The following is a 21,432-nucleotide window of genomic DNA, read 5'->3' as shown; positions in this document are numbered from 1 at the left end:
GGAAGGATGCTTGGGGATTCGGAGAGAAAAAGAAGGGAAGGGAATCCCCCCATCCCTATCCGGCCCGAGTGTCTACGCGGGCCTCTCACTACTGTGGCCTCTCCCGTTGCGGAGCACAGGCTCCGGACGCGCAGGCTCAGCGGCCATGGCTCACGGGCCCAGCCGCTCCTCGGCATGTGGGATCTTCCCGGACCGGGGCACGAACGCGTGTCCCCTGCATCGGTAGGCGCACTCTCAACCACTGCGCCACCAGGGAAGCCCCCCGGGTGTCTTTTGAGCTGGGAGGTGAGCGCGGGGGAGGCTCACCGCGGCGATTCCCACGGTGGGTTTTGGTGGAGCCAGAGAGGCTCCAGGAAGCGCGGGCTGCTCGGGCTGGTGTCGCCTGCGGCGGGCGCGCTGCAGCGCGGGCGCGGGGCACGTGGTGGCGCTCGCAGTCCGCGCAGCGGGCGGAGGCGGCCGCGACGCCTTTGTGTGCGCTGGCACCGCGCGGGGCGGCTCTTCCAGCAGCGAGAGGGGAACTGCGGGAGGGGACCGGGGCTCGCGGGTAGACCCGACTGCCGCCCCACCCTTCACTGCAGCCCTCAGGCGGACGACGCGCCTCGCCTCCTCCGAACTCTTCCTGGGGGTCTCGGAGGGTCATTCTGAGAGCAGCTGGCACGTCGAGAAGGGAGAGGAAAGAGGAGGTAGCGTTTAGAAAGGCTGGGAAATTCTCCTGGGCTCAAAACCTACCCTTGAACTCATTGAAACAGAGAATGAGGGGAACTTTGGGCAGCCCAGACCTCCGCCTCGAACCCCGCAAGGGATGCAGAGGGCGCCTCCACCCTTCCCTCCTGCGCAGCAAGAAATGCTTGTCTGAGGAGTAAAGTTAGGGAGTGGGCTTAAAAGAAGCCCCAATAAGATGGACTTGAAAGAACACCACGAAAAGCGGCAGTTTTGAGCGGGCGCTTTATTTCTTGTTCCCAGTCACTCCCCACGCCCCACCAGCTCTCCTCGCTGTCTCTAGCGCTCTAGAAGCCCCGACTGTTACTAGGAACCAAAGTAAAATGTATAAGGCTGCTTCCTCACCGCCAGGAGACTCCGCAGAAAATTAAATTAAATTAAATTAAACACGTGCCCAGGGACGAAAAAAAATAGATTCCACCACCCCACCCCACCCCGCCCCCAAGCAAATCAACACTTTTGCGCGCAGGGAATACAGCGAACCTAAAGAGATGGCCACTGACGCGCATCCCCTTAAACCTCAGCCGCTGGAGCCCAGGACAGCAAGGAATTATCGGCTTTCCTTTAATCCGGAAGCAGGGAATAAATAGGGCGAAAGCAAATTCTGAATCTTACTTTTTAAACAACAGCAACAATTGTATATCGAGCAAAGTCTTCAAAGGATGCCACCCAGGACTACAGTCCTAACTTAAATGTTGATCCCTTAATACGATTTTCTTTAAAGACAGTGATAGAATTAATCTGCTGGGGCATTTTTTAAAGAAAGGGGGATAAAAAGCAAACAACCATAGAAACCATATTTTTAAAAGAGAGAGAGAGGAGACTTAATCATACCTGAGTTTTTCTTAGGGGTGTAGGAAGAAATAATAATTCCTGCCTGTTTGGACAGAAGCAGCAAAAGGCAGCAGGAAATTAAAAGCCCCAGTTTATTCAAAATACCTGCATCAAATTAACCCCTCTTTGAGGCTATTTGTATGAAAAATTGAGCAAAATGTAGAACTTCTTTCATTATAATATTCATCTTTACCATTTTAGGCAACCAGAGAATAATCAAATCTACTTTTTTTCTCTAAAGTTCCTACCTTAATTTACTAGCCTAAAAGATCATCTGACCTTTGAGCTAATCTTCTAAAAAAATATTTGTTTAAAAAATTCCTCCAGTGGCCTTCTGTAACATGCCATTCGATAATCAAACCAAAAGATCCATGGGGAGATGAAAATGTTGATGGCAGGATTATCGATCTGTCCGCCCAGGAGTCCAGTCTCATCACGTGCTTGTCTTTTTTAATTTCAGCATTCTGTCCCCACGGGAACCCCAGTTGAGAAGTTATACCAAGATTGGAGTTAAGAGGACAGTGGAAGGAGGGCAAACCCATCCAGGAACTTTTTCTAATATCAGTTGTAATAGGACAGGTATGAGGAAAACTCATCACATTTGCTTAAATTAAGTTTTAGCCTAAAATATTTTTGTTGATAGCCCAACCTTAACAAATCACAGTCACGTCCCTAAGCAAAAGACATCATCCAAAAAGAAGTTGAACCAGAACAGGAAAAAGCAGGATAAGGAAGAAACACTCAAGTTTGGGGAAGAAATGAGACAGGTTAACAGAAAAGCTGGACTGAGCTGCAGCCCTATTCTAGTCTCCAGAGGGTGGACTGATATATGCTGGCCTGACCTCTGGGTCAACAACTAGTTTAACTCTACCTTGATCTGTAAGACTGGAAGCTTGTCCCTTGGTTCAAAGTGAGACCAAGACTTTGGCTGCATTTGAGTGAGCCTGCAGGCACTGTTAAGAGGTGTTTTAGCACAGATAAAGCAGGAAGAAACCACAATTTTGCACTTCATCTTCTATCCTCCTAAAAGATGTTCATCCCCAAAAGGGAACCCTGCTCACCCTGCAGAAAATGAATCTAGAAATACTGCTCAATAACCAACAATACAAAATAAACCAAAGGTAGAACAGAGAGGAGGAGCCAAAGGAAGAAAGTGAAAGTTTGAACATCTATGCTACAGAAAAATCTGTCCCCGTTCATCCACCCCAAAGAAATCTCCCAGACAATATCTCTCCTTGTCATCACCCACTTCGTAAATCAAATGTGATTCTGTGTATAATACAACTGATATTATAAATGTACCAAGCTGCTTTCTGCTTACCTGCCACTACATTTAACTCATTCAGAACTGTTTTCTCCGAATCCCTCAGCTCTGCAACTTTCAATAAAAAAGAAGCAACACTTAAATTGTGCTCTGTGTGTGATTCCTAGGAAGAAAGTGGCAGAGACTATTTTACTTTTTAAAAACATTATTTAGAGCTATAGTATAGCAAAGAATCAGAGCTAACTTGCTTGCCTAAAACCATAGGATTGGAAGTCTCAAACATCAGCATAGGCAACAGGATTAAGGCACTCTGCTACTTGGGCACAAACTGCATTATTCTAAAATATTTTATCCCTAATTGTTTTTTTCTTCTGAATTTACAGTATTTATAGAATTCTATTTTCACTTCCATTTCTATGGATCATGAAGACTTTATATAAATTTCATTGGAAAATTTTCAGTTCAAGATGCACACCGAGACTGAACTTAGGGTGGGGGAATGCAAACAGAAAGAAAGAAGCTAAACTTATAAGAATCTGAACACTCTAACTTTTTATTCAGTTTGTTTCAAAATAATAATATTAATCTAATAGTGAAATCGTTTGATAAAACAGCAATCAACATTTAAAGTATTTTATGTTTCAAAGTATGGCTCAAGGAACACCCATTGCTTAAATGCACTTAGACATAACAAGACAATATTTTTTTATTGGCATCATTGACACCTATGAACAGTAGCCTAGTAGATAGATTAAGGTTTAACCTTCCTTTTCTTTGGTGGCTGTTTAGAGACTTTAAAAGAACAGATAACTCATTTCAACAGGAATCTACTACTGATATTTACCTCTACATAATCTTTAGCTAAGACATGGAATGCCAAAAACCAGCTTTTGTCAGCCTGACCTCCTCCACCCTCTAACAACAAAAGTTATCCCCAAACCCATGTTTTTATTTTAGATGTATTGATCTAGTGTAAGACGTGGCCTTTTGAATACCAAATGTAATCAGTGGCCAACAACCTGAATCCTTCTGGAGAGTGAGAAGAAGCAGAACAGAGAAATTTCTTTGAATTGTTTGGTGACTTTGTACAAATTTTAAGAGGTCAGTAAATCCTGATGCTTGGAGCTAAATCTACTGGTAAATAATTAATTACGTTTCTTAGACACTACAGTTTTTATCTTGGTAAATAGAGAAAACACAGCTTCGCCAAATATAGCATTCCATCTAAGTAATATCTTAAAGGCAATTATTTAAATATTACCACAAACAGGATTATATTTTGTTTAAATTAGACATTTAACTGAAGATAAATGCAAATGTCCATAGTTTAAAAAGGAAAAAAGATACAAATTAACTGACCTAGTCTTTTATCTGAGTTTATTAATACCATTTAAAATATTACAAATAAATCAATTACATTTCATGCATTTAAAATGCAAGTCTAAAATGTTCCAGAGAAAGGCTTTTCATTTCAATGTGAAATATCCAAATTATTTCAACATTACAATGAGCAATTAGTTTGCAGAATCTGCAAACATTTAAATGTAGTGTCAGGAGTGTTTATTAACAGTTAACAATATTACCTTCAGGAAATACACAAAGGCCAAAATTAGTTGAGATTCACTTGGACAATTTATTTAACACATGGGTTTTGGCAGACCCAGTTATTATGAAATATAGGAGAACTCTCACTTTAACTATGCCTGAACTGCCAGCAAATGCAAATAAGTACATGCTCCATTAAATTAAGTGTCATCCCACATTTATCAAATATTGTCTTAGTTACAGTTTGATACCTATCTAAATTCATACTCGAGCAAAACTAGGCCCGGAAAGTGCGTTTGTGGCTCTGCACCTCCAGAAGTGAGTTCAAAAAACCTGCAGCTCATCAGAACTGCAAGAATAACTCTTAATATTTTCTTGTGACAAAAAAAAAAAAAATCAAGTTTACTTCAATATATTTTCAAATATTTACTGGAAGTAATGTACAAGAAAAATACTATACAAAATCGTCTCCTGGACAACTGCACCTCGCACCCATACACTGGTGGAGTTATAGTTAATTGATACCTAATCTAGAACGATTCTCCAGTTGTACAAACCATTAGGTTCAGATATATCTTACAATTTTTTTTTCTATTTTCCCTTTTGGCATTTAAACTACAGCCTCGTCTGAAATAAACGACAGCTTCTTCACTTCTTTATAAGTTTGAATCACACACACAAAAAAAGTTTAACCCTAAGAATCTTCAACGAATTGCAAAAATTTACAGAAATGGGTACTATACAAATTGACGGCTAGACTAGCAAAAAAAAAAAAAAAAAAAAGGAGATTATGCTCGGGAGTGGTGAAAACGAGGTAGAAAAGAACAAACACGGAGATAGTTAATCTGGTCTCACCGGAAAGGGGTATTTTTGCATAAGAAAAAGACACCTACCCTCAGACCCACCCCCACCCCCAACCCATAAGTTAAGTTAATGCGATCAAAATAACTTTGGGATCAATATTAGCAAAGTTTCGAGAGAAAGACTTGCTCACTGCTAGAAGAAAAGCTATCTAGAAGGGAAACCAAATGGAAGGATGCTGTTTTTTTATTTTCTTTAGGTTTTTTTTTTTCGTTAAAAAAAGTTATAAAGATAAAAGAAGGCTGCTGCATCGATTCACCAAGACTGCCCTTAGCTGAAACTTGCTTCGGTTCCACCCCAGGGAACAAAGAAAAAGAGGCAGAGCTGACGTCGGAGAGCTAAACTAGGAAACTCTGGTCTCGGTGACGCCAGATGGGCTCCCGACGGCTCTGCGCAGCACAGGCAGAGGCGCGCAGCGGCAGGGCAGGGCGCTCCGCAGCCTAGACGCCCGAGACTGAGGTTCTGGTACCAAGTCGCTAGCCCGGGGGGCCGGGGGGAGGCCATGGGTGGGCCTACTGCCTCGCCCTCCCCACGGCGCCGCTCAACCTTGCCCAGCCTAGTTGTTACCGCCCGTGCGGAGGCCCCCGGTCTCCCAGGCACTGGATCGGTCCAGCTCTACTTCCAGTGGCCGCTTTCCTGTAAAAGATGTGCCCGTCAAAGCTGGGGATGACGGAGGGAGGACGAGGAGGAGAGGACCAGACTTAAAGGCCCGGCGAGGCGCTGGCTTGGGCTGTACTGGGCTCCAACAGTGTCACCCGGTGGAGAGACAGCCAGGGCCCAGGAGAGCAACGCGTGTTACTTACATGTCCACATTCCCTTTACAAAGTTGTCACAGAGGGAGTTAAAAGAGAGAGGGACACGGACAGAAAGAGACAGAGAGAGTGAGCAGGGTGCAGTGTAGAGAGGCTGGAACTGAGGCCAGGACCCACAGGGCTCAAGCGGACCAAGGTGGGAGGGGGAAGGCGAGAGGGGCAGGGGCGGGGTGCGCGTCACTCCAGGCCGTTGCGGTGCCCAGGCTCGGGGGGCTGCAGCAGCTCCGGGGAGTGGCAGGGCGGGCTGCCCGCGGCGCTGTGCTCGCTGTCGGTGTCGCTGCCCTTCTTGCCGCCGCTGCCTGACCCCGCCGAGCCGCCGCCGCCGCCGCTGTGCGTCTTCACGTGCTTGCTGAGGTGGTCGCTGCGCATAAAGCGCTTGTTGCAGACAGGGCAGGCGAAGCGCTTCTCGCCGGTGTGGGTCCGCAGGTGCCGCTGCAGCTCGTCGGAGCGCGTGAAGCGCTTGCCGCAGAAGAGCCAGTTGCACACGAAGGGCCGCTCGCCCGTGTGCCAGCGCAGGTGCGCCTTGAGGTGCGACGTCTTGCCGTACACCTTGCCGCAGCCCGGGATGTGGCAGCTGTGCAGGCCCTTGCGCCGCAGACTCGCCCCCGCCGGACCCAGCCGCTCCGCCTCCTGGCAGTTGGGGCAGTCGCAGGTGGCGCGGCCGGAGTAGCGGCGGGCGGAAGAGCGCGGGGAGCCCCCCAGCGGCGCAGACGGCCCCGCGCTCAGCATGGAGCCCCCAGCTCCGGCCAGCGGCGACGGGGCCGAGTCCGGGTAGGAGCCGGGCAGCACCGGCTTGAAGCCGTCCATGAGGTGCTGCCCGGCGGGGCTGAGCAGGTGTGAAGAGGCGCCGCTGCTGAAGGCTGAGTGGCTCAGGCCTGAGTAATCCGAGTTGTAGCCTCCGAGCGGCGAGTGCAGCGAGGTTTGGAGCCCCCCGGCGGCGGGGTGCAGCGAACCGGGCAGCGCCGCCGCGCCGTTCGGGTTCTGCACGTCGATCCAGCCCGCGCCCACGTCCCACCAGCTGGAGGCGCCGGCCGAGCCCACGTCGCCGGCGGCGCCCAGGCCGGGGTGCGAGGGCTTGAACCACGACTCGTATGGGTGCGCCATGCCCACGCGCGGGTAGATGCCCTGCAGCCCGTCCACAGAGGTGTGCACCTTGGAGATGAACACTGGCTGGTGGGAGCCGTCCTGCGAGTGCGCGGAGGAGCCTCCGCCGCCGCCGCCCCCGCCGCCGCCGCCCCCCGACACGCCAGGGGCCTGGAACACCGAGTAGTCGTTTGCGAAGGGAGAGCTCGAGGCGGCGGCGGCGGCTGCCGCGGCGGCGGCGGCGGCGCTGCTGGAGGTTAGGGAGAAGGCGCTAGAGCCCGGCGAGCCGCCGCAGCTGAACGAGTCGGTCACCAGGGCCGCAGCCGCGGCCGCCGCCGCCGCGGCCGCCGCCGCGGCCGAGGACGAGCCGCCGTTCCTGGAGGGGCCCGACACGCCGAAGCTCGAGAGACTGGAGCCCACTACGTTGCAGCTGCCGGAGGAGGAGGACGAGGAACGTTTCCAGGGGTGGAAGCCTTTGCCGAAGGAAGATGAGCTGTCCGAGAGGGAGGAGGGAGACGGGCTGGGGCTGCCGATCTTATTACAGGTAGCAGCAAGCATGGCCAAAGGAGTCGATCCCAACCTCGGTTCTTCCTGAGAGAAGGAGAGGAGAAGGGGTGGGGGAGGGGAGGTGGGCAAAGGGCCAGTGGGGGAGGGAGGAAGGAAATGTGCATCAGTGCTCCGGTAGCCTCCAAAACGCCCCCACTGCACCCCATTTCTCGCTGCGGCGCGGCGCCACCAACTCACCTGGCTCCCCCAACAGCCCCGGCGCCCGGCTGCTTTCTACTCTACGGGAGGGGACAAGTTTGGCTGCCGGCGTCTGATTCGGGAGCAAAGCGCCATGCTAAAGAAGAGTTTGACAAGTATTCTCAGCTAAAACAACACTCTTGTGCACACAAGGCCCCAGGCACTTCGAAACAAACAAGCACGCAAAAAGTCCAGGTTGGGGAGGAAGGAAGATTCCTTTGCGGAGAAGCCTGGGGAAAAACCATTGGATTGCTTTTAAGAGCGCTACCCCTGTAATCCACAGAAGAGCTTTGAAATTCCTGTTCCGGTCCCCAGAAACCCATCCTGGGTTGTTTTTCCCAGGCCAAAAGACGTCAAACTATAGGGCTGGCTCGCTCTTCCTGATTTTCTTAAAAATAAAAAATAAAAAAAAAGTCTACAATAGTAAAAAAGAGAAAGAGAGAGAGAGAGAGACGGGTTCAACGTACCTGCAAGACAAGGCGGGCTGCGGAATTTTCTAAGGGGAAGAGGGAAAATCTGCAGTTTGCCCAGGAGGAAAAACTTGCTCTCTTTACCCCCGAAATCGTCGCACGTAAAATGGGCTGGGCGCACGTCTCCCGGGCGGGGAGAGGCTGGGCGCTGCGAGGTGGCTTGTCTAAATGCCCTTCGAACCTTTTCCTGCTCTGAAAAAAGTGACTCTGCCCCCCTCTCCCCCTCTTTCTTTTCTCCAAACTCACTTGTATTTAAAGGGGGGAAAAAAGCTCTCAATAGAGACTGATAGCCCGTGGCCTGGCCGGGGCGACTTTAACCCCCTCCGATCGGCAATAAAAGGAAACTAATTAAACCAGCAAGAGAAAATCCTGAGACTCACCCCTAGAAGTGAAGTTGCCATCACACAAAAGTGCCCTCCTCCTCTCAGAGGATCTTTTTTATATTGATAAATCAGAGGCAGTGTTTTTTTTAGAGGTGTGCAATACAATGATCAGTTCCGCCCATTCCACCACAATTGTAGCTCCCTCTCCGGCTTTGAAGTGCCGCGGAGGCGCGGCCAGCCAATCTGCGGCCTCGCCGGGCCGCGCCGCGCGCGCGCCGTGAGGTCATCGGCGCCGCCGCCGGCCGCCTCAGGGGGGTGAGGGGGGGGGGTGTTTGGAGCGGGAGCGGCGCGGGTGACTGCGTGTGTGTTGCAAAGCGGTTGTGTGTGTGTATAACAGTGTAATTGTGTACAAGTGTGACCAAGCTGAGAAGAAGACAGTGCAGACTGAGGGATGGGATGGGGGGAGGTTAGGGCAAGAGTATGGCAGTGTAACAGTGACGGGGGGAGGGGAGGCACAGTGCAGAGAGGGAGAGGGGGTTGTGAGCGACAGTTTAGCTGCATGTGTGACAAAGGGGGGTAAGAGGGACGGACCAGTAAAGTGTTGAGGGGAAGGGTGTGAGTGTAGTGTAACTGTGAGTGACAAACCTCGGGAGAGAAGAGGGACAGTGCAGTAAAGTGTGCGTGGGCGGGGGAGGTGGTGTCTCTGTGTTTGGTGTGGGGGGAGAGGAAGGAGTGTGAATATGGGTGTTTGTGTGAAAAGGGGGGGAGGGTGGATGAGTGTGTGTCCTCTTGATGTGGGAGAGACGGAGGCTGTGTGAATGTTTGTGTGAAAGAGAAGGGGGGAATTGTGTGTGCTTGTGTGTGTCTGTGCCACAGAACTGGGGGTGGAGAACAGGAACAGTGCAGTAAAGTGCACATACGTAAAAGAGAGACATGGTGATGTGAAGAGTGAAACTGCGAAGTTGAGTGAGGCTGAATAAATAAATATTCACAAACGCTATCACTGTCGCCAACTTCCTCTGGTTTCCAGTAGCTCAAATCTTGAGTGATTTTTTTCCCCTTAATTTCATGGTTACTATCACTACATTTTAAAAGAAAATCGTATTAATACCTTCCTCTCCTTTCCTGGCTCTACAGCCGAAGGGTAGAAATTTAGGGAGGCTGAGGGGTATTTTTTAAAAAGAGTTAGGGCTTGTGTGCGCCTGCGTCAAAGAGTTGTTACTTTGCTGCGGTAGCTTTTTTTTTTTTCTTCTGAGGTGGGATTCGGCTTTGGAAGCGCAAGTCTCACTCTAGGGGAGAGGGTGTGTTTGTCCCGTGGCGATGTGTAAATTTCAATACAAAAGGATTAGATAAAGAAGGGGGTGAGAGAGTATTGTTTTTTCTGGGAGTGAGAAATTGAGCGTTTTATGGAATTTAGGAGTTTTCCCAGGAAATCCCGCCGCCTCTTTCTGAGAAAAAATATCAGGATTTTGATGAAATCTTTGAACTTTATTTATCTGAGAATAGAAACAAGCTGTTGACAAATCGTGGACCACATGTATGGAGGCGTCTGTGTCTAATGGCGTTTGGGCCAGATCTATGAGTGTGTATGCATGGCAATAGACAGTTCAAATTTGGTGGGTTTTAGAACTTGCTTGCCATTTGTGTTATTAGTTGCCTTCAGAAATGTAATTACAATTTCACTGCCATCACAAGGGAACATCATAAACTACAGAAAGCACCATATCAGTGTAACAAAAAGTCCACAGCCCTTGGAGCCCTATTGAATATTCATATGTTTAAAAAAAGTAATTCACATTTTTAAGCAGTTGCAAATGCTCCCAGAAATCTAATTTTAAGTCGGAGTTGATTAAAATGATACTAGCTGAGAGAAGTGTTTTGTTTTGACTGGGGAAACATGTTAATTTTATTATTGTTTTTGAACCTTCCTCAAGTATGTCACAGCTTCTGGAGATGTCAAAAAAAAAAAAAAAATCCTCCTGGGGTTTACTGAACTCCAAAGTCAGGTTTTAGCATTTGTTTCATGGAGCAGAGTTGAGGCTGATGTTCGTGGTATGAGAGTGTGTATTTCTGACCCCTTTTTAACAGTGTTGGAATATTGACTGTATATCATATATATCTATTGATTAAGGGAAAAAGGTACACTCATACACTGAAGTAAGTGTGAAGTAAATTAATGAACTGCTTTCTTTCTCTGAAGGCTGACGCTTACCATAAATGTCGTGTTTCTCCCTGCAAGCCACTCTGAATGATTTTAGCGTGTTGAGAAGGCGTGACAGGCCAGCCCAGAAGGAGGAAGGGGTGGGGGAAAGGAGGGAACTCTGTTTAACAAATAAAAGAGAATTAACTTCATTGCTTTGGTCTCCTTCTATAATGATATTCATTTTAAGAACCTAATATACAGTTGTTCAAATTTGGGGTTTAATTTCTAATCAATACCATCATCCTCAAAGGTGGAGGAAAAAAAGGTTTGAGGGAAGACTGTCTTCTGTGAATAGTTATTTATTTTATCTTTTTATCCTCCTATCTCTGGTAGGAAGTGAGGCAGGACTATTGAAAAGTTAAATACTGATTCTGAGAGTAAACAGAGGCATTAACCACTGTTTCCTTAAAAAATGCTAGGAATTAGAAAAACTCAGCATCATGTGATTACAATTTTGAGTATCTACTTCTAAGATTTCATTTATATAAATTCACTTTAGAATCATATGTAATTCTGCCTATAACAATGGATCACAGTGTTGGTATGGATTTAATGAACACACTGGATTTCTCAGTTTGCATAAGGTTGGCTCGCAGCAGATTTTCACAAAGGTTTGCACGTGCATCTTTCTTCATTATGAAAAAATATATTTATGTTTTCATGTATATGTGTATTCCATTTTTTCCCATTTTTAAGTTAGGTGTTTATTTTATAGTAGTAGTGTCAAAGGTTTTTTCTCATCCTACCCCCACCACCCCAAAAGAAGTGGTTAGTGTTTGTCATAAGGCGTAAGACAGCAGAATTTAAAAGGAAAGACAGAGAATTATATAATTGACCAAAAATTAAAACAACAGTAATCTTGCTTCTGGTTTCAGTGAAACTGGTCTTAATAGCAGCTCTTTCTCCACTTTGCAGAAGTGACTCTATTATTTTTGAATCGCCCACAGGAGGGAACATCTGTAATCCATTGTAGATAGAGCCTGTCCAGCAAAGCATTTCATGGCACATCCAATTCAGTTTACCTTTGGTGATATTGATCACTGCTCTTGAGTATTATACCATAATAATATGGAGGTTTGGAAGGGGAAGAAAGACAGGAAGTGCAGGCTTTCTAACATTAATTAAAAGTTTCCCCACCCCATATGAAGTTTAAGTGCTGGCAGGGAGAGGGGTAGGTGGATATTCTGCTGTTTCTTGCAAACCTGTGAGATCCACTTTCAATAAAGCTAAAATCTATTAGCATTCTGTATGCATCTGCAGCATAAATTTCATTTGAATTTCAAATTTAATAAACCAGGAGGTTTTTAATCATCCCTGGTTTTATTTGTTTGATATTAACATGCTTATTGACCGGGTCTGGTGACCAGTTTGATCATTACAGGACAGCAAAAAGTTAATTAAAACGACCACAGCCCCTTAATCATATCATCTGTCTCATCCATGTCGCTCTCTTTATTACCGGTGATGATGGATAGTCTCCCAGATTAATTTCTCTGTTTCTTCGATTTGGACAACAGCTTTTGGGACCTAATTTACATCCTGGGAACAACTTGCTCAAGTATATCTAACACCTTGCAGCTACAATATACATCAACATCTCCTTAGATGGAGTGGAGAAAGGGAGCTTTTTTGCAGCCGGGTTTGAAGACTAATCAACGCTGCGATCTGGAGCTCTTACGCTTTCACAACCAAAGAAATGGAAGGTCCAAAAAAAATTAGAGGCCTCGATCCCTGCTTTTCCTTTTCGGGGAGTGGGGAATGAAATATACCTCTGCTGTTTGGTTAAATAGATTAAAATGTGTAGATAGAACGACAAGTAAATAAAACCATTTGTAACCATTAAGTACAAGTGGGGATTTATAGTTGAAAACATCAAAGTTATCCAGGCTTTCAAGTGTCCGGCCACACATCTACACCAAATAAGGTATTGAACGTATTAAGTGTGGTCTGGTAAATACACAGCGCTGAAAAAAGCCTAATAGGAAAAAAAAGTACACATGAACTACATAGGCGCCTGTCTCTGCTGGGTACGTTTAAACCGGGCTCTTCGCATCTGGGTTTCCGGAGCGTTGGCAGGGACGCGCAAGCTCTGGAAGCTGACCGGCCAGTGCCCGCTGCAGACCCAGGTGCCCTGGTGGGTGCCTCTCCCCAAATAGGGAGACAGCCCCCAATCCCTGGTCACTGTGCGGGGACCTCGTGCGCGGACTCGTTGGCTATTAAATAAAGCCTGAAAAGGGTGGGGAGAGAGCCGAGCGCCGCCGGCGGCTGCGGGGAGGAGCGGTCTGGGCCAGGTTGGGGGTGTCTCCTCGCCCGGAGCTCTCTAGTCAAAGTTTCTTTCCTGCTGAAAAGAAAATCTGGCCAGGCACGGACCTGTGGATTCCTGAGGAGTGCCCTTTTGCTGTCCATTCCTGCTTTCGGGCAGCTTTACTAGGAAGTTACCTAACATTTCCTGGGAAGGGAGGTAATAAAAGCCCCTCGCTGGTGGCAGATTGTTGAGCTGTAGGTGGGAAGGGATCAGTCAGCCAGAGCCCAGAGAGGGCTGTATTTTCCTGATTGGAAAATGGGAACTTCCATACTGAACAATAGCCCCTATTAGTGAGGCTATTCGGTTTCAAACTATCCGGCCACATTTACAGCCGAGTCCTTACTTTCCTGGTACTGCTTAATTGGATGCATTTGTTGACCACAGCGAAGCAGTAGTGACTCTTGATCTACTTGCATAGGATCTCCGGCTGGATGCAAAGCCTTGCCTTGGTGACTCTTTTTAAACAAATAGGACTGCTTGAGAAAGCACATTATTTCTTAATTGACTCGATCCCCCCACCATCACACTGCTTAATATTTATTCTTTTTCTCTGACGCTTCGAAACATTCAAAAGTTAGGGACATTTTAATTAAAAGAGACTCATCTAACTTAGGGTATTACATCCTTTGATTCCCTTTAGCTAGGGCATTCAAATTGCCTATATTCAGAAAGACAAGGGAGAGTTTTCCAGTATATCAATCATATGAATGTGTTGGTAAATTCACAGATAGGAAAAATATGAAGATACTTAGCCAAATAGGTATTTCTTCCTATAGTAAAGGAAGAAAAATCATAATTCCTTATTTGTTGTATGCATGCATAATGTTCATATCCTCATAGTATGTTGATATGATCGTGTGCTAGGTCTACAGGCAGACGTGTACTCTATGGTATATGTCGTATTCATCGCCCTGAGAGCCCACAGATGAAATTGATAATTAATTCTACAGCACTTCATATTTCTCTTTCATCACGTAAATGAAGGAAACACATGTAGGGAAAAGAGAGTTTGCTCATTTGGGGGTGGGGTGTGTGTGTGTGTTTGTTTGTGTATTCTTGTTGTGCAAGGCAGAAGAGAGAAAGAGAGAGGCTTAGACATTCAGACAAGTTTGTCCCTGATTTTTTCCTAGAGTGGATTTGTTTCGGCTGTTTTCTATTTTGGTATTATAAATCACTTTCTCACAGCTAACGCGCAGAGTTAAAAACTACTAAATTCTTATCCTCAACAATATTGATTTCTATTCATTCTCTTCTGTTACTAGAGGAGGTAATGCTCCCAGATTACCTCGTCGTCTCCACCAGACGGGTGACAATTGCAATCGCAGTTTCGGGAAGATAAATGTTACTCTGGGAATTGTGTTTAATTACAAATAATCTAGGAGCTGCACCGGGTCTCTAGGTTTAACTGCACATGTGTTCACATCATTGTACAAGGTTTACAAATGGGTGATATTTGTGAAAGGGGATACAGTTCGCTTTTCTAAAATCAGGGGACAAACTAAGATGCTCCCACTTGGGGTTTGTCTCAGAGCTAACACAGACCAAAAAACACCAATAACAAAAAGTTGGGGCCTCAGAGTACTTGAAAGCGTAAGAAAATTTTTTCCCATTGACGTTTACCCTCAGATCAATTTTATTAAAATGAAAACCTGAAAATAAACCAGTCTTTGTTGAGTTCTTAAAATCTCTTAACGTAAAACCATTTTTGTACAGAGCATTTCTGAACTCACAGATTCAATTTCCTTTTCTTTCTTTCTTTTTTTTCTCGCAGCCCTGTAGATTTTCACTGAAATAGCCCAATGGTTATTTTTTACAGTTCCTCTTGTAACTCAGCTGCTACCTTTGTGTGTCTGATTCTTTGCTTCTACGGCAGCTCAATTAGTGTTGTTTGTGTGTGTGCTCGCTTTTTTTTTCTAATAGTCTTATTAACAAAAAAAAAAAAAAGGTGGCGAACAGGTTATTCTCTTAACCTGACCTGGCTGTAAGAGTAAGATGAGCAGCACTGAACAGATGTCCCCATTTAAGCCGTTCTTTTCCCACATGCCTGCTGGATATTGCAGGCGCGCAGGAAGCTCGCTTCAAACCTGGCCCATTTCAGGCCATAATGGCCACGTTATTTCGGCCCAGTGAACACGAACAAAATCGCGTGCTTTAGAATCATTCGACTCTGAGTCCAGGAAAAGCAGGGGGTGTGGTGGCAGTGGGGGTGGCTAGGGAGGGGTGTGTATGAGGGGGAGCTGGTGTGGGGAGCCGATTTCATCTCGGATCGCAGGAAGAGAACTTGCTCAAAAGAATTTTTCCCCAGCAAATATGGTATAATTTACAGCGCAACTTAATAATCCGAGGGGCAATGCAAAAGCCCTTTGCGTTGTAAACCGCTTCTAATTACCTGCCAGAGCAATTAGCTGACTATCACGAAGAAATTAGATCGCTCAATGTAGCATAAATAATACGAATAATTTTGTAAGAAGAATGGAAAGCTAGACCTGGTGTTTCTTTATAAGGAAATAACACCTCGTACTGTACGAGCCCTCCATGAACACATATTAATGTCCAGGCATGCATGGCAATGAGTCCGAGCAGGAGCCCTCTGGCTGCGGTTCAGCACTTTTTCCGTTTACGTATGCGGGGTGAAAGTCGGCTTCCAGGCGTTCGATCTCCAGTCTTCCAGCTCACAGTAATTAACACACAGCGACTTCAATGGGAAAACCTGTTTTCCAGATGATTTTTACAATGCAGCTTTATGTCTCATTTGGCAGTTTAAATAGCTGGAGTTGTTTTCTGGCTTCATCTCTACTATCATCTGTTGAGCATATTTTGCTTAGTATATTGAATCCCACCCAAAACTTGGGTGCAGGCTTTCTCTAACTTTTTTTTTTTTAAGAAGTGGGGATATCAGGAGTCACTCTGAGGACACTGGGGCAAAGAATGCTTGTGGGGACGTGAAAGATATCTGCTTTTCTGAATGAGGTTGTACAGTATATTGGAATATTTTTTGTGTGCCTCACTTTAACTTTTTATTTAAAAATCTACCTCATTCATTATATGTATATAACTCATTTCTCTTGACTGAGTGATTCCTATAGGGGGATTCATATGGTGAGTTCACACATTTCTAAAAGATTTTTAAAGAGTAAACAGAAAACCCAATTTTGGAGGAAAGCTGACCGTGCATTTAGGTGTCTGATAACACCATCAAGCTCTTTGGAATTTACTGGGTTTGTAAATCACAAAGGAGAAAACAGATTCAAAGATGTTTGGAAATCGAATATGTGCGCCAACACCTACACACACACGCACACACACACACACACACACACACACACACACGCTGTTGCTCACAGCTCTACGCGTTCCAGTGCCGCCAAAGTGAAGGGACTCACGGGTCCCTCTTTCCCTTGTGAAAGAGATGGGTCACACGTTTGGGTCAAGTTGAATCGGCCTGCAGAGCTTCCGTGGTAATCGAACTGGACGTCTGCATTGGTCACTGCAAAGGGTGTCTTGTGAATCCTGGAGTAACTAGGTCCCGCACAGCCGTCGGGGTGAGTCCCGCCCCCGCAGACCCTAGTGGATTAGGGTTAGCGCCGCCACACCCCCATACCCCGCTCATCCCTACGCATCGCCCAGGTCATGTGTGAGCATCTTTCATGCCTGTTTTCAGTGAATTTTTGCAGGACTTCCCAGTGGTCTTGGCCCGAACAGCCTCACATGCCCAGTGTCCTCCTTCTGAGAAGACAGAGACGGTTTGGCTTGTGACTGGAGAGTTCTAGATGGAAACGGAAGGAACCTCAGTGATTGATTTCGTCAACGCAGCCTACAAATTGGGTTACTGCTGCTTACGGCATCACGTCTATGCAGTCCTCCTCCCTCTTCAGACAGCTAGCCACCTCAGGCTCCTTTCCAGGAGCTCAGGGCTGCTGGGTTAGCGGGAAGGATGGATACAAGTCTACAGAGAGGGGGACCCACTTAGCAGATACCGCCCCCACTCTAGAAGGTGTTGGAAATAAAATATCTACAGCAATTCTAGGAAATTCGTGACGTGATGCGCTAAACACTTGAGTTCAAGGGCGTCTACCTTATCCGCGCGAAGTCCCCCTTCCAAATCCAGACAGAAACGCCCATCTCGACTAAAGGAGGGGGCACGTTTTCACTGAAGGCTTGACAAGTAACGACTTCTGTACTCAGCAGAGGTTACTTTTCAAGAGGAAATAAAATCTTGATTCTTGCTTATGGATTCTGGAAAAGTAATAAAGTTTGCTCAGATACTGAGAACGCAATTTTCCACAATCGCCTCACCGGAACGTAACCGACTCACAGAATTGCATTTTGCAGCTCGGTTTCTCCCTAACACTTAGCACCACCCCTCCCCCAACGTCGCTGTGAAGATTCTCCCTCTTAAATAACAAGGACCCTGCTGGCCACCAAGGAAGGCTGCTGCCCCATTTTAATTCAAAACAAAACCAGGACTGCAGGGTTTATAGAGTGGGAGAGTGAGGTTCCAACTTTTTCCTCTTGAAATGTCTGCACTTAACCCGCAATAGGCAATATAGTCCTTTTTTCCTTCTCCGTTGTCTTTAAAGGTTTCTTTCTCAAATTTTTTGCAGCGTTTCTTAAGGTGAGATAAATAAGCTGAACTAATTATTGTCATGTCTGTAATTGCTCTAAAAACATTTTCCAAAGGGGCCTCATAAGGCAAACACATAGATCTTTGATCAACACTGAAGAAAGCAAACATTGGAAGGACCAAAGCCCACTACTTTGGAGTCTACACTCTACATTTACAGCCCTGAAATGGAATGGCCATTACCTTCAAAAGGGCAGCTATTAACGGCAGAACGTTCTCATTTTTCTGTAGGTGGTACTTCAAGTAGTTTTTTCAAGATGACACCTATCCTAACAGAGGCATAACCCCCGCATCACCTCAGCCCCACCACCGTGAAGCTGCAAAAAACAGTTGCTGCAAATTGAAACGATTTGACTAGTACTGTCCAAGGTCAGTTTATTTGAAACTTTCTGTATAAAAATGTTGGAAGAACTAAGGAATCCACTTCAAAACTTTTTCTGCTCTGGTTCAAGAAGAAGCTTCAGAGAACAAAAGGAAGACAAAACTGATTTCTGCAATTCTGGCATACTTATCAATTGGAACTCTTGTAGCAAACTAATAAAAGCCAAAGTCAAAGCAAAAGCAGCATTGTTGTTGCTAAAAGACACCCGCACTATCGATTTTATTGACTGACTGGTATTATGGCATTAAAAGGAGTGTTTTGCTCAATTTCAGTGTTTCAACAGATTTTAGCAGATTTAACTAAAAATAGGCCAATTGATATACGTAAAGTTTCAAAATAAACCTTAGACAGATATGCACAACTTGTTTTATTAGGAGATTTGCTGTTGATTGACCAGCTGAGTATTGACCAAAACTGTTCTTTCTCGTAAGCTTCGGTGATTCGAATTTCCTTCCCCTTAGGTACCTAACATTTAAGAACAGAAATTCCAGAACGGTCAGAAATAAGTAGGAAAATTGTAGGTTTAGAAATCTGCGGGAGGAAATTAAAGTCAACTTTAATTGTTGACTTTAAAAAGGCCTGATATGTGCAAGTTCATAACTCAGCTGGAGGGGAGAGCCTCGCGGATATCACGTAATACATCGCCAGCCACCACGCTCTGCGCAGGGGCAAGTCTCGCGGAGGCCGCCGTAGCCACAGGAAGCCGCGAAGATCCCTGCGTTCCCGCGATTAATTGTCCGGGCAACCGCAGAGGTGCTCCCGCTCTCGGCTTGCACGTATCCCCGGGGTGTTTTGCCCTCCAGAGGGTACTTTTGGTCTCATGTCCCTTCTCTGTGCTGTGGCCATCTAAGAGGTCGGGAGACAGGCAAGGAAAAACCCAAGACTGTAGCCGAGGGGTGGGGTAGGGGGATTAGAAGGAAGAGGAGACGCTCCCCCTCACATCCGCCTGTAAAGGTGGCAACCGCCCAGCGCTTTCCTGGAGCTGAAGCTCCCCAAGAAGTCCGCTTAATATCCCGTCCTTGGGGACTCTAGGATAAAAGGTGAGTAGTGGACAACTTTCCCCACCCGTCGCAGTGGGGAAGAAATGAGCGACGGTTGTCTGGGAGGCGGTCAGGAAGACCTTGCAAACGAGGGGTCGTCGGGCTTCCCGGCAGTCTTCCGGAGCCTGGAGCCGGGATCTCTGACAGACCGGCACCCAGCAGTCACAGAATCTGCACTCCCCCTTCTTTTCTCCCCTCGCCCCTGCCCCCACCGCGTTTGCCGGCCGTCCCGGGACCCGCGCGCCAGCCACTGCCGGCCTAGCGCGTAGGCCCGCGCCGCCTCGCACCTTCTGGCCCCGGGCGCAGGCCGCCCGCCGGGGGGGACACGCGTCCCCGCCCGCCCGCGCGGTCAGGGCTGTGGCGGCAGCCGGAGCGGGAGGCGGAGGCGCGGGCGCAGGGCTCCGCCGCGGCCCGGCCCAGCCCCGCCCCGCCCCACCCTCCGGCCCTCCCCTCCGCTTAGCCGCGCTCTCCCGCCGAGCGCCGCCGCCGGCTCCGCTCTCGGCCCGGCTCGGCCGCCGCCGGCCGCCGCGGCTCCCCGGCCTGGAAGGCTGCGTCGGCTCCCACCAAGGGGGAGGCACCATCCCGCCCCGCGGCGGTCATTTCGCGGGGACTCCCGGGCCGGCCACAGAAGCCTCTTTCCGCGGGCCGGACGGGACGGGAGTCGGCTGTGAGGCGGCGACTCCCTACCCCGGCACTCAGCCGCCCGCCCCGCTCCTCCTCCTTCCCTCCCCGGTCCCTCCTCCTCTCCCACCCCCCGAGGGTTCGCACACCCCGCGGGCGGGAAGGTGCCGCCCTCGGGGCGGACAAAGGGGCAGGCCGGGCGGAAGGGGGTTGCGGCCGGCACGCGCGGCCGCGGGAGGGGCCCGCCGCGCCCTGGCCGTCGACCTGACTCCTGCTGGGCGGCCGGCGCGGCCTGGGGGCGGAGGGAGGTGGGCGGTGAGGCCGGGGCGGGGTGCCCACCCCCCGCCGCTGGGGCCGCAGGGGTGCGGGAGGGGGTCGCGGACAGGTCAGGGGGCCTGAGACCCATCCCACCCGGGCGGTGGTTGAACCTCCTGCTCCGCTCGTCTCCCCCTCCAGGTTTTGACCCGACTGGATGTAAAAGCTCCTTTGGAAAATTTATATTCTCGTTTCTCTGTCAGCGATAATACATCAGAATCACCCAAAGGGCTAGTTAAACGCAGATTGCTGGGCCCCATCGCCAGAGCTTCTGCTTAAGTAGGTCTGGGGTGGGGACGGCTAATTTGCATTTCCCAGTAGTTCCCACGTGATGCTGAGCTGCAGATTCGGGTACCGCGCTTGAGAATCACTGCTACACCATTCCTTCCTCACCACTCTTCCTGTAGAAGTGGGGAGAGGATCTTTCACAGGGATTCCCAAATGCACTGCTTGTGTTCTCACTGCCAAGGCAGTCTTACCTCTTTTGAAGGTAAGCTGTACATCGAGTATGAATTGGATTTTCTTGCCAGAAGCTCTAAATTTGAGACTGACCAAATGCAGCAGTGTAATCCTAGCGCCAGTGGTGCTTGAGAAAGTGAGGCTGCATAGATGTGAACGCCATAGTTCAGCTGGTCATTTCCCCACACTGAAAGCCTGAACCAGAGAGATGGGTCCTGCCGCTCCAGCACAAATTCAAAAGGGAATCAAGTAATTCCCTTTTGGTATAAAGACAATCTCCTGTCTGCTTTTCTTTATAAATTTTTGATTTTTTCCCATCCTATATTCTCCACATTTTTGTTTTATATTTTACTGAGGGACCTAAAAGTGTTAAAACAGGACACAAGAACTAGGTAAGCAGAAAAGATATAGGAATGAAACTTTTTTTTAAAGCCACATTACTGTTGAAAATTTCTGTTGTTTTTTAAAAGCATATCTACGTATATAAAGGGAACATCATTAATCTTATCATTTTAAATGCACCCCCTGCACTCTCAAATCTGATTCCTCCAAAAAATTTATTTGAAAATCTAGTGTGAAATGTATTTTGACATTCCAATCCAGTGAGAGTTAGTTGAGGAAAATTCCCGAAAAAGAGACATGCTAAAGTTTTCTTATCCCCAGTGGGCGGTGTTAATCATCTGGTTTGAGCCTTGTAGGTTTCATTGTCAAATACTTGGGTTCTCTCAAAGGAAAGAAAGTTGGGAACTTGCATTCACTGTTTTTAAAGAGGAGATTAAACACAAAATCGATTTAATGGAGCATCTGTAATCTTAAATACAAGAAGT

The 21,432-nt window shown here is 47.5% G+C and overlaps 1 protein-coding gene across 1 annotated transcript; it reads right to left on the bottom strand.

The window, feature by feature from the left end:
* Positions 1-6,213: 6,213 nt before the first annotated feature.
* On the bottom strand, positions 6,214-8,734 carry SP8 (Sp8 transcription factor). The gene is made up of 2 exons (XM_060108559.1): positions 8,714-8,734; positions 6,214-7,710 (listed from the first exon to the last, which is right to left on the bottom strand). The coding sequence occupies exons 1-2, from the start codon at positions 8,732-8,734 to the stop codon at positions 6,214-6,216; spliced, it is 1,518 nt and encodes a 505-aa protein (XP_059964542.1).
* Positions 8,735-21,432: the final 12,698 nt, after the last annotated feature.

The sequence above is a fragment of the Mesoplodon densirostris genome, chromosome 9 (genome assembly GCF_025265405.1).
Source record: "Mesoplodon densirostris isolate mMesDen1 chromosome 9, mMesDen1 primary haplotype, whole genome shotgun sequence".
Taxonomy (NCBI): Eukaryota; Metazoa; Chordata; class Mammalia; order Artiodactyla; family Ziphiidae; genus Mesoplodon; species Mesoplodon densirostris.
Note: the sequence above shows the minus strand (reverse complement) of the source record. Positions and strands in the feature narration are given on the sequence as shown.

What these genes read in the sequence shown, in the direction of transcription:
- SP8 (XM_060108559.1), bottom strand. Translation starts at nt 8,734, where the DNA reads ATGGCAACTTCACTTCTAGGG. An exon ending in TGGCAACTTCACTTCTAGGG is followed by an intron (nt 7,711 to 8,713) that starts GTGAGTCTCAGG and finishes TCCTTCTCTCAG; the next exon opens with GAAGAACCGAGGTTGGGATC.